Source organism: Mustela nigripes, chromosome 14 (genome assembly GCF_022355385.1).
Source record: "Mustela nigripes isolate SB6536 chromosome 14, MUSNIG.SB6536, whole genome shotgun sequence".
NCBI classification, from domain to species: domain Eukaryota; kingdom Metazoa; phylum Chordata; class Mammalia; order Carnivora; family Mustelidae; genus Mustela; species Mustela nigripes.
The window spans coordinates 85,399,163-85,412,199 of NC_081570.1; the positions used below are offsets into that span (position 1 = coordinate 85,399,163).

Below are 13,037 nucleotides of genomic sequence, written 5' to 3' on the forward strand. Positions count from 1 at the left end.
CAGTTTGTTTTGTGAGGTTAAGAGTCACTTATGGTTTGTCTCCCTCCCAATCCCATCTTGTTTCATTTATTCTCCTACCCACTTAAGCCCCCATGTTGCATCACCACTTCCTCATATCAGGGAGATCATATGATAGTTGTCTTTCTCTGCTAAATGGTGCATTTTGAGGTTTGGGTTCTGTGATACAATCTTAGTTTCTTTAGTAATATTTAGCTTCAGCCACTTGCTCTTCTCTCTAAGGGATCCCTGTATTTTCCGGGTGCCTCATTAAGTGTTCTTATGAACTTTCCACCTTGGTTCTTACCTGTTTTCAAGACTGAGTTTTGGCCTTCTCATTATTTGGGGGGACTCTCAGTATCCTTCAGAATCACTGCCTTTTGCTTATGCCGGCCAGTGCTAGTTTCTGTTGACTGTAACCAAAGAATCCTAATTGACATACTAACCACTCAATGTAAAGTTTGTGAATATTCACAACCCTAAATCATATACAAAGCCACAAATACATACACAGCAGGTCTGTTAGAACAGGACTTCTCTCTCTTGTTTACTATTGCACTCTTATAGCTCAAAGCCTGGGACATTCTGGACATTCAGTGTGTTAAATTTCTCTTTATTACATTATTTCCAATAGCACTTGCCACAATCTGAAATTATCTTCCCTTTATGTTTGTTTCATAAGTTTGTCCCCCAGTATAATTAAGCTTCATGAAGATAAATATGATTTCATGTATGAATGTATCCTGAGTGTCTAGTAAACCATTGACAAACACAGGTACTCAAAAATATTTTTTGACTAATAATCAGTTCTTTGGGATGGTAAAATTGGTATAGCTCAATGAAGTATCCTCCTGAGGGGCTATGAAAAGTTAGAGTAACCACATAATAAATTATCTTAACCAGCCCTCTACATTCATCCAAAACAAGCTCCTAAGAATTTAGTTATGAAATCTTGTCATGACCTTCTCTAAGGACCTTCAGGTTGGGGCTCAATTAAATGTTTCAGCAAGAGAATATTTTTTAACAGATGATGAGGGGAGCCTGGCTGGCTCAGATGGTAGGGTATGCTATGCTTGATCTTCAGTTCAAGCCCCACGTTTATTATTATTATTATTATTATTATTATTATTATAATAAACAAATGATGAGTTTACTTGTTGATGGGAAAATGTAACTTGAACTATCCATCAAGCTAAAACACCTTTGTTTTCCTTTTTTTTTTTAAGATTTTATTTATTAATATTTAACAGATCACAAGTAGGCAGAGAGGCAGGCAGATGGGGTGGGGGAAGCAGGCTCCCCGCTGAGCAGAGAGCCTGATGAGGGACTCATGGTCCCAGGACCCTGAGATCATGACCTGAGCAGAAGGCAGAGGCTTAACCCACTGAGCCACCCAGGTGCCCCTGTTTTCCATTTCTAGTCAAATGTTCTTCTATATAGAAATAGAAGGAACAGAAAATTCAAATTTATCTTTTAACATTTTATTTTTAAATAATCTCAAACTTACATAAGAGTTGCAACAATAGGAGCACCTGGGTGGCTCAGCTGGTTATGTGCCTCAACTCTTGATCTCAGTTCAGGTCTTGATCTTAGGGTCCTGAGTTTGTGCCCCACAGGGAGCCTACTTTTTTTTAAAAAAAGTTGCAACAATAGTACAAACAACACATCCCCTTTACCCTGTGTGTTAACTATCTACAGTTATATTATACATTACCCCAAAACAGTGCCTTAAAATAAGTACTTTTTACCTTACAGTTTCTGAGAGAGAACCCAGAGTGGCTAATCAAGGTGGTCCTAGCTCACGATTTCCTCATATTGGAGTCAGGAGGTTAGCAGGCGTTGCAGTCAGCTAAAGGTTTAACCAGCACTGGACGATCTGCTTCCAAGGTTACTCACTTACCTGTTGGTAGGAGGCCTCAGTTCCTGGACACACAGAGACCTGGCTGTAGGCTGCTTGAGTGTCATAACATGGCAGCTGGCTTCCCCAGACTTGAGCCCAGAATGAATAGAAAGGACCTCGCAGGGAGATGCATGCCTTTTATGACTTACCTGCTTAAGTCACTGCGGTCAGTTCTGCTGTATCTCTTAGAAAAGAGTCACTCAGGCCAGTCCCACACCGAAGGGGAGAATGAGACCCCATCTCTTCCAAAGTATATCACTGAATTTGTGAAAATATCTTAAAATCACCATATTCAAAAAAAACCCACTATTTTTAACAACTTGTCACTCTTACTCCCCGCCCCCCACATATACAAACATGTTCTCTCCTATTTGAGAGCAGGTAGCATACATCACATACCTTCACTCCTTGAGATTTCAGTGTATTAAGAAAAGGGATATTCTCTTAGTACAGTTATCAAAATCAGACTTAACATGGTGTTCATCTGTAGTCCGTATTTCACCTGTGTGAACTGTCATTTCTAGAATTTTACCCCCATTAAGTTGGTTTTTAAGCAATACAGTAAAACAAGTAGTGGGTTACAGAGCGTAACATAGGTTACGTACGTTTTTATTGGCAGGAAATAAAAGGTCCTGGGACTGGAGGCTGCTGGAAACGCACACTCTAGTTGAGCCCGGAGCCGGGGGTGAGGGTGTGAGCGGGGGTGGGGGTAGGAAGGGCTGAGCGCGAAGACAAAATACTGTTTCTGAAAAATCAGTTTATCCTTACCCTCTATTTCTGGAAAACGATTTCATCTGATCCCTTCGGTTCCCGTCTTGATTAGAACGCAGAGATAGCGGTAATAGTTGAGGGGGGCTGGTCAGATTGCCAGGGCAACCATTTATCCGCCGTATTTCTACGAGCAGGTAACTTTTGGAAACATATTTCTTTATCAATGAAGGAATGAAGGGTCCCTACCGCCCAGGGCTGTTGTGAGGACTAAGCGAGCCGAGGAACAGGAAAAGCACAACGGTGCACCAGCCGCGAGCCTAGTGGTTTCCCCCTGGGTTTCCCTCCCCGCCCGGAGAAGGCCGAGGAACCGAGGGGGCGGGGCGGTGTCACGTGGGCGGGGCGGGGCGGGGCGGGGCGGGCTCCTCCGCGGATCGCACGATGTGACGCGCCGCCGGAGGCAGGCCGGGCCCTCAAGATGGCGGCGGGCGCCCCGAGCGGCTCGGCCCGGCAGTAGTGGCGGGACGGCACTCGCCGCTGGGGCCGGCCGCCCCGGGAGTGGCTGCAGCAGCGCCAGGAATCGAGGATGGTAAAATGACCCAGGGGAAGAAGAAGAAACGGGCCGCGAACCGCAGTATCATGTTGGCTAAGAAGATCATCATTAAGGACGGAGGCACGGTGAGCTGGGGTACCGCGCCGGGGAGCGTCCCTCGGGGCCCCCATCCGAGCTCTGCCCCCAGCGCCGCCGCCACCAGCCGCCCGAGCGTCCCCGCCCTCCCCCACCCCGTCGGTGGTGCTAGTGTCTGAGCCTCCTGGGCCTTCTTGTTTCTGCTCCCTCGTCCCGGACTGCGGCCTCCGGGGCCCGTCCTCCTGGGGAAGCCGCTCGCCTCTCCCGCACCTGCCGCCCTCTCTATCGGCGGCCCCTGGAGGCCCTGCGGCCTCGATCCCCACGTGCGCCTCCGCCGCGGGCTGGAAATGACGCCCGGCTCTCCGCCGGCCGGCCCCTCGCGTCGCCCGGGTGGTGCTGGTCCCGCCGCGCCCCTCGGCCCCGCCGCTTCGCCTTCGGCCCTGCGCCGCCTCCGCCGCGGCCCTTTCGAAGATGCTGGGAGCAGTCCCTGGCCTCCCATATGCTGCTAACCCGGTGGCATCTGGCGTGGCGACCCCGCTGGGGCCCCTCAGTGCCTTCACTTACTTCTTCCACCTCCTTCTGGGTCAGTGCTCGTAGCTCCTTCCCGTGGGGTAAACACTGTCAGAAGGTGGGCTTTCCTCTTGACTTCGCGGAGTCAGAAGCGTGACGGAGGACACCAGGGGCCTAGACTTAAATCCGCTGGTTTCCAAAGAACTGTAACCAAGTAACCCCCCTCTTGTTTTAAACTCACTTTGTTTATTTATAAAATAAAAGACCAAATAGAGTTATCATGGCCTGAGGATTAGAAGACACTTTGAAAGGAAGACAGAGGGCAAGAAAAAATTGTGCTTTTTAGAAACAGTTGTCATCACAATAAACTTTATGCAGTGTGCTGTAGTTAACCAGCAGGGGACGTAGGATTTTTAATTGAAAATTTAACTCGCCTGTACTTTTTTATGCTGAAATTTCTCCGTTGCTACTCTCCAGTCTTTGTTGCATTCTTTGACATTATGTTCTGAAATAGAATGCAGAGGTAAAATACGTGTTACACTTTCTTGAGAAGTGTGCAGAAACGATTCCTCTTATTTCATCCTTATATTTATTCATATGTATATATATATTTGGATATTTGGAGCCCGGTTCAGCAGCTTGCATACTGCTAAATATGTACAATAATTAGGCCACCACCGAGGATTTGCAGAATCCATTTGAAATAAATGACTTTTTTTTTTTTTTGGACATTTCAGAATAGGGGTCCAATCCATATGCTAAAATTTAGAAAGCTTGGGACATGTGCAGCAATTTCAGAATATACTTTTAGCTAAGTGTAAAATTAATTAGATGTTTTAGCTTTGACATGTAGTGAAAAAAGAAACTTCAGGTCCTTAGATCTTTTTGTTGTACTTGAATAATTAGAACATTATTTTGATTAAATCATTTGTGAATAGTCAGGCCCTATTGATGAAGTTGGTTAGAACTATGTGGGGAGAGAAATAGCATGAACGAATACTGGTTGTTTTTGTTAACCATAGGGACTTGATATTTTAACTTCTATATAAAATCTACAAAATAGAAGCAACAAAGGATTGTATTATATAAAAGCAAGTGATTTTTAAGATCCATATTCTCTGCAAAAGATTAAGAGTGGAGTTCTGATCAGGAAACACACCTTCCTTTTTCTTAAGGTAAAGTTCAGTTTTGTTACCTCTTTGGAGTTTCGTTTGATTCACTTTACAGCAGATGCTTTCATTCCAAATCCTGTGAGATTTGGAAGAGATTTTTGTTTTATCTTATTTGTTAAAGTTGTGAATTCGTGGCTTGTTTTTGGAAGCAAAATACAATTTTACACAAACGTCAGTAAGTTTTTAAGAGGGCACATTGAATAAATGGAAGGTTTTCTTGAGAACTATGGACATGTGGGTATAATTACTTATCATCTTTATACACTTATGTTGAACTTTCCATTCTAAAAGCATTGGACACCTCCTTAGAATACAATATTTGTTTATGTATCTTTGAATTTTATAGGGCCTAATATGGATTCAGAGTGATAAAAACACACTTTAAGTTCTTAAAGAAAAAAGTATGTGCTAGAATTTTTTGTGGTCATTGCATGTATTCCTATATTGATTTTATACGCACACATACACATGGGATATTTATATTTTCAGAATAGTCAGGGTAATTTTTTACAGTGTTTGTATTTTAAGCTACTCTAGCTGTAAATGAAGAAAGTATATTATAGTTGTAGAAATTTTAAAATGGCACTCCCTTTTCTGCTTCTCTACTTGTAATTGGTCAGACTGCCCTTATAAACATTTTTTAAGAAAGGGAATAAAATTGCTGATTGGTATTTTGCGTGCGTGTGTGTGTGTGTGTGCCACTGGTAGGTGGATTCATTCTGTCAGGTGTCTGAGGCTGTATCATCATACTTCACAGTCTCTGAACAGTATTTTGGATCCTTGGCCAATGATACTGACCTGTCCTCTCTTGTTTTCTTCCTAGTGTTCAACAGTTAGTAAAATCATTTTGCCTCATCTTTCTGCTAAATTATTTGCTTCGTCTTTCTGCTAATGATGTCTTTGTAAGCCTTATTAGCCAATTTTCATATTTATAACCAAAACTAATAATGAGTTAATGACTTTTCAACAGATTTGTTGCCATTTTTGACAGTTGAAGAAGTGAACCCTTCTAAATGAACCAGGTTAATCATAATTTACTAAACGCTTTTCTTGAAATTGTATTTGAATATGCTCTGAAACCAGGGTGAGCCTAGTAAATTGCCAATTTGATTCATACACAGTTAAGGGAAATTACATTAAGGTGTGTGATTCTGTATCAGGAGTTTTTTGTTTTTGTTTTTAAGATTTTATTGATTTGACGGAGAGAGACACAGCAAGAGATGAATTGCAAGCAGGGGGAATGGGAGAGGGAGAAGCAGGCTTCCCGCTGAGCAGGACTGGATCCCAGGACCCTGGGATCATGACCTGTTCGATCCCAGGACCTGAGCCGAAGGTAGACACCCAACAACTGAGCCACCTAGATGCCCCATATATCAGGAGTTTTTAACTTGGGTGTGTACCCCCTGAAGTTGTTTGCAGAATTTTCTTTGACTCTCCATTTTTCAAGAGAGATTCCCAAAAGAGTCCATACCTTCTCATAACTATAGAAGAGTTTTACAGATTAAATTCAGTAGGTATATATTTATACCTATATACCGTTTTTGTATACCATTTTACTGTATACCATTTTACCGATGAAAGTAATTGTAATATTATTGGTGGATTTACTTTCTGAAGCATCCTTATATGGAAATACAGTTTTTGTTACAAAAAAAAATTTTTTTTTTTTAGATTTTATTTATTTATTTATTTGACAGTCAGAGACCACAAGTAGGCAGAGAGGCGGGGGGTGGGGTGGGTGGGGGGGAAGCAGGCTCTCTGCTGAGCAGAGAGCCAGATGCGGGCTGGATCCCAGGACCCTGGGACCACGACCCGAGTGGAAGGCAGAGGCCTTAACCCACTGAGCCACCCAGGTGTCCCTTTTGTTACAAATTTTAATGAGTGTGACATATTTATGTATTATTCAGTGCAGACCATTTAAGTTGGTTGAATTAAAAGTGCATTCTAGGGGCGCCTGGGTGGCTCAGTGGGTTAAAGCCTCTGCCTTCGGCTCAGGTCATGATCCCAGGGTCCTGGGATCGAGCCCCACATCGGGTTCTCTGCTCAGCGGAGAGCCTGCTTCCTCCTCTCTCTCTGCCTGCCTCTCTGCCTACTTGTGATCTCTGTCAAATAAATAAATTAAAAAAAAAAAGTGCATTCTAACATTTTAGAATACTTCAGTTTTGTTGTTAAATTCTTACCATGTATTTATTAACAGATTGTTTATAAACACTTCTATTAGAGGCTAAGAGCTAAAGAGTTACATAGATGAAGTATTTGTATTGTCAAAAATAGAACTTTTAAATGGTTTTTTGAAGTTTGCTTATTTTTTTAACATGATCTTTATTTTTTTTTAAGATTTTATTTATTTATTTGACAGAGAGAGAGATAACAAGTAGGCAGAAAGTCAGGCAGAGAGAGAGGAGGAAGCGGGCTCCCTGCTGAGCAGAGAGCCCAATGTGGGTCTCCATCCCAGGACCCTGGGACCATGACCTGAGCTGAAGGCAGAGGCTTTAACCCACTAAGCCACCCAGGTGCCCTGTTTTGTTAATACAGTTGTGGGACTGCATCTCTGACAAAGGGAAAAATGTCCAATTTTTTCACAAATAAATTGGTAAAATGACTAAAGATTTGATAGAAAGTCCAGCGTGTGTGAATTGCGTTGTTGAAAACATAAAACATAAAATTGGTATTTGCAAAATGAAATATACCCAGAGAAGCAAAGCACCAGATTTTTATTCCTTGTATCTTTGAGTTTAAGTATGTAAATAGGAGTCTGCAACCATTTCAAAAGTCTGGACCCAAGCTCTGATCCTTTGCTTCCTTCACCTACAAAGATGGCTGAGGCAGTTGCAGGATAGCCCTTAGTCCCCTGAGAGCTGCTAACTGTCTAACTGTGAGGGGGGCGACAGTGCCTTCAAAGCACAAGTGTTTTCTGAAGTCAGTAGCCCATGCCCAGAAACATCAGGATAAATATACTATCTTTGGTAAACTTGTGTCAGACAGTACCATGAATGACTTATCTCCTTCCCTCCATGGTATGGTTCAACATTTACTTTGGTTAGTATGTTTGGGGATAAATTAGTAAGCAGATTTTTTAGATTATATATCCTGTTCGTCCTAAGTATAAAGTCCTGCTTCCCAATAATCATAGCACCTGCAGAAATTCACTATTAGTTGAACTGTAGCTCATTTACAGCTACCAAAGTTTGAAGTTGAAAAAGAATAGCTTGGGGATGCCTGGGTGGCTCAGTGGGTTAAGCCGCTGCCTTCGGCTCAGGTCATGATCTCAGGGTCCTGGGATCGAGTCCCACATCGGGCTCTCTGCTCAGCAGGGAGCCTGCTTCCCTCTCTCTCTCTCTCTGCCTGCCTCTCCGACTACTTGTGATTTCTCTCTGTCAAATAAATAAATAGAATCTTTAAAAAAAAAAAAAAAAAAGAAAGAAAAAGAATAGCTTGTTCCAGGTAGTATTCTGACAGGTATTTATGATGTCAGTTTTTCTATTATTTAAAAGCTCAAGTTGTCTTTTAGCATTATTTTGACTTAGAAGTGTCAAAGTAACATTCCACAGTTGCAGCCAGAGTATATTAAGATCCCTGAAACAGTTTTATCTCTCTGAGGGCCAGATATAATAGCTTATTCTAAATAATAGGTCTTGGGACATCTGGGTGGCTCAGTCAGTTAAGCACCTGCTTTTGTTTCAGGACATGATCCCAGGGTTCTGGGACTGAGTTCCGCATCGAGTTCCTTGCTTAGTGGGTAATGTGCTTCTCCCTCTCCCTCTGCTTGCAGCTCCCTCTGCTTGTGCGCTCGCTCTCTCTGACAAATAAATAAAAATCTTTAAAAGGTAAATAAATAATGGGTCTACTTTATCAATAATATATAAAATATTATGAATTCTACCACATAAGATACTTTCTCTTCTTAGGGAGTCTTTTTATAAAATAAGGGGTGGTACGTAATAATTCATTTAGCTGTATAAATTGACTAATTAGAGATCATACCAAGTTTAGGCTCCGTCCTAGGTGTCGATGATAGTTTGATGTTTGTGTTGTTGGTGGTTTTTTATTTTTGATTTTATTTTTCATTGTTAGTTCAGTTTGTAGTCATTTGAACCATGTAACCCATTAAAGATGTTCATGGGGATAAGCATTTAATTGAATGATGGCTTAACTTGATTTAGTGGTTACATCTTTTCCTCCTAAGAATGGAGGGGATGTGATGGGCAGTAATGTTGCTTAATCTTTTGAAAATACCACAAAATGGGGATCCTGGCTGGCTCATTTGGTGGAGTGTGCAGTTCTTGATTTTAGGATTGTAAGTTTGAACCTCATCTTGGGTGTAGAGATTATTTAAAAATAAATCTTAAAAAAAAAATTTACCACAAGGTAATACAATCTTAAGTTCTATTTTTTTTGTTTGTTTTGTTATTTAAGAGTAAAACTTGATCTCTTCATATTTTTGTTAAATATGTTTACGAAGTAGTTCTAATTTCTATTTAGGACCAATCTAACTAATATCTCACTTCTGTGATAAAACAGATATTAAATATCTGTCTTTAAAATTGATCCATAGCATATAAATAGAATCTAAAGCCTCACTGCAAATTAAACCAAAATGGCTTAATTAATATAATAGTGTTAAAAAATGTTTATGGTGATTCATACTTCCAGGAAACTGAGGATTGGTTTTGTTTTCTTTTTGTTCCATGGAGGTAATATTTCTTGCTTTGCTTGATTAAAATCGGAGTAATTAAGGAAAGCACCACTTGACTTTGTGAGAAAAGAAACATGATACCAGATACCAGCAATAAAGTTTTATATTCCCTCTAGTTATGCCATAATGTGTCAGAATCCCATGAAAGCAGCTTTGTAGTTAACAGTACTTTTTTTTTTTAATGTTCTTCTATGAAAAACTACAATTCTTAGATGCCTGTAACTAAGCATCTTTTTTCTTTTTAGGTGTGTAAGACTTTTACATTATCTTATTTTAGCTTAGTTGTGTATTGTTCCAAGAAAAATTCAGTGTTTCTTTCTGAATCTATATTTTACTCTCATTTTTTATTGATAACTTGTCAAAATTAAATTCTCCCTTATACTGTATTTTAGTTCTTACCATGTTTTTTATTTTTCCCTTTATTTTGAAAATCTTCAAAACTACAGAAAAGTTGCAAAAATAGCATAATGAGTATTCATTTGCTCATCCCGTAGATTCACAATCACAAATGAACATTTTGTCACATTTTTTTCTCTATACATCCTCCTATTTTTTCTGAACCATTAGAGAATTAGTTGTAGACATCAAGACACTTTACCCCTAAAACAATAAGATTGTATCACCTAAGATAAAGGATATTCTCCCACATAACTACAATATTATCACCACATTCAGAAAATTTAACATTTATATAATACTATTAGATAATATATTGGCAATAGTCACATTTCTCTAATTGTCCCAATAATCTCTCTTATAATTGTCTTTGTTTTTGGATACAGAATTTACCATTCATTTAGTTGCCATGACTCTTCAGTCTAGAATAATTTTTTTGTTTTTTATTATATCAATAATTTTTAATAGTCTAGGCCAGTTGTTTTGAAGAATGAGTCTCAGTTTAGCTCATTCTCATTGTTTACTCACATGATAAATTCTGTTTAATAAATGGGATTATAATGCCCAGTTATAGGTAGAATTACTTTTTGTCTCCTGGCCAACAGTCTATATAAGACCCTGGTTCACTGATAAGTATACAACATAAGTTATTAAAGCCAACATTCTGCATAATAACTGCTGGATTCATAAACCCATATTGATTAGGCAATCATAGACTTACAATTTGGGAGCTAGACAAGGATTTAGCTAAGAGATTAATTACCTCTTATTGCTGAGAGAGGTAGACTAACTTAATTTCCCTGGCAGCTTAGTAATCGCATGATTAGGAGTATCAATCAATCCATGGTCACTATACTAGGTTCTATACCATGGTTCTATACTAGGCATTGTGCTACACGCTGAATACTAAAATGGAAAAAATGTAGATCCCTACATTTAAGAGTTAACAGTCTATAGCAACATATCAGTGTAACTTAACCACTGCAACTAGCATAACTCCAGACTTGGGCTCTGGAGTTTCCTGGATAGATTCCATTCCATCTCTTATTTGCTGCATTAGACTATAAAATGGAGATAATAATGTCCAGTTGAAAAGGTTGTTAGGAAGAGAAATAAGATTTTGAATGTAAGCGATTATGTTTTCAATATTCATTTCATTATTATTTTAATCTAGTGTATGTGTAAATGTTAAATCCATGTTAAATCCATGTGATAGCTACACAGTAGCCAATAGTGGGATATTAAATCATAGAGGAGGATCTTAATAGGAGACGTTGCTAGCTTAATTAACAAATAAAGATACTGCCCTTTTAATAATATTTAAATACAGTAATTATACTGAATATCTAAAGTGATAGAAGGGACTTAAAGAGTAATTCATTTACTTTCTACAAACATTCATTAAACACCTTTGTGCTATGCATGTACCAGATGCTCCAGATCAAAGAATAATAAAGCATTGGGCCTGTCTGAGAGAGCATGAGCTTAAAAAAGGGAAATTTAGGATAAAATGAAAGAAGTACTTTACATAGCGAAATATAAATTTGTGGAAGATATCTTGTTTTATAGCCTAGAAGAGTAAGTAAGTACAAAAACCTAGATGATGAAACCATATTCTGTTTCCAGTGGAAACAGATTTGGAAAATGAGAAATTAGATGGGAGGGTGGAGGTGAGGTTAAAGGATATTGTACCTGACTTTGGAAGTTGAAGTTAGAGGTGACTGTCATGAAACCATATCTCTTTAAGAGAGAAATTACTCAGGGGAGCCTGGGTGGCTCAGTGGGTTAAGCCTCTGCCTCTGGCTCAGGTCATGATACTGGGGTCCTGGGATCGAACCCCACATCAGGCTCTCTACTCAGTGGGGAGCCTGCTTCCCCCTCTCTTTCTGCCTACTTGTGATCTCTTTTTCTGTGTCAAATAAATAAATAAAATCTTTAAAAAAGAGAGAAATTACTCAGCTGAATCGAAGACTTTTGATATAGTAATTATTATGGTTATAGGTATGGCATTTGGGGTTGAGTTGGGGTAGTTCATGTTCAGATTTTTTTTTTTTTAAATTTTCCACATTGTACCTCTTTGAATTCTCTTGAACCCCCTCAGATGCCATCTGTTGATATAATCTCATTATCCGAATTCTCTACTCTTAATGCTGTAAACTACTCACAGTGTCAAAAATCTGTACCTACTTGTCTATGAACCTTCCCCTGGTCTTTCTGCCCAGGCCATGATCCTGGTATTCATTCCCTAATTGTCCTAGGATTTTGCTAGTGGATAGGTATTCCTTTAAAACCACTAGACCTTGAGTCAAAAGTCCTACCTAGAGGTATTTGTTATTTTAAATCAGTAAAATATTTTTAAGATTTGTCAATTTTATTAAGATCTTGTATTTATTATTATTATTATTATTATTATTATATTTATTTAGGAGGCTCCACTCCCAGCATGGAGCCCAAAGCAGACTTGAACTCAGAATTGAGCTGAGGGGCGCCTGAGTGGCTCAGTGGGTTAAGCCTCTGCCATCAGCTCAGGTCATGATCTCAGGGTCCTGGGATTGACCCCCACATCAGGCTCTCTGCTCAGCAGGGAGACTGCTTCCCCCTCCACCTCTGCCTGTCTTTCTGCCTACTTGTGATCTCTCTCTCTCTCTCTCTCAAATAAATAAAATCTTTAAAAAAACAAAAAGAGTCGGTCACTAAACAGACTGAGCCACTCAGACACCTCCCAAGATCTTGTATTACTTTTAAATTTATTGAAAACAAAAGAGATGTATAGATGTATATAGACATAATACAGCTCTCAAAATTACCAATACTTTAGGATAAGCAAATATGCCTATCTCTCCCCCACCACCCCATCCCTTGCTTTAAAAATATGAACCTAAGGGTGCCTAGATGGCTCAGTCAGTTGAGCATCCAACTCTTGGTTTCAGGCTCTGGTCATGATCTCATGGGTTGTGGGATGAAGCCCCAAGTTGGGCTTCCCTTGGGGTGCTCTGCTCACACACTTGCATATGTGTGTGTGTGTGTGTG

The 13,037-nt window shown here is 39.8% G+C and overlaps 1 protein-coding gene across 2 annotated transcripts in view; it reads left to right on the forward strand.

Moving 5' to 3' along the window:
- Positions 1-3,045: 3,045 nt before the first annotated feature.
- The window catches only part of MFSD14A (major facilitator superfamily domain containing 14A), a 42,140-nt gene continuing 32,148 nt past the window's right edge, over positions 3,046-13,037 (forward strand). The window contains exons 1-2 of one of the 2 annotated variants that reach the window (XM_059375500.1): positions 3,195-3,283; positions 4,766-4,918. Coding sequence is in view for 1 of the 2 variants with exons in the window: in XM_059375499.1 (XP_059231482.1) it covers positions 3,200-3,283 (84 nt within the window). In the remaining variant the exon portion in view is untranslated. Of the gene's footprint in view, positions 3,284-4,765; positions 4,919-13,037 lie in introns of both variants that reach the window. The other variant, XM_059375499.1, reaches the window with a different exon arrangement.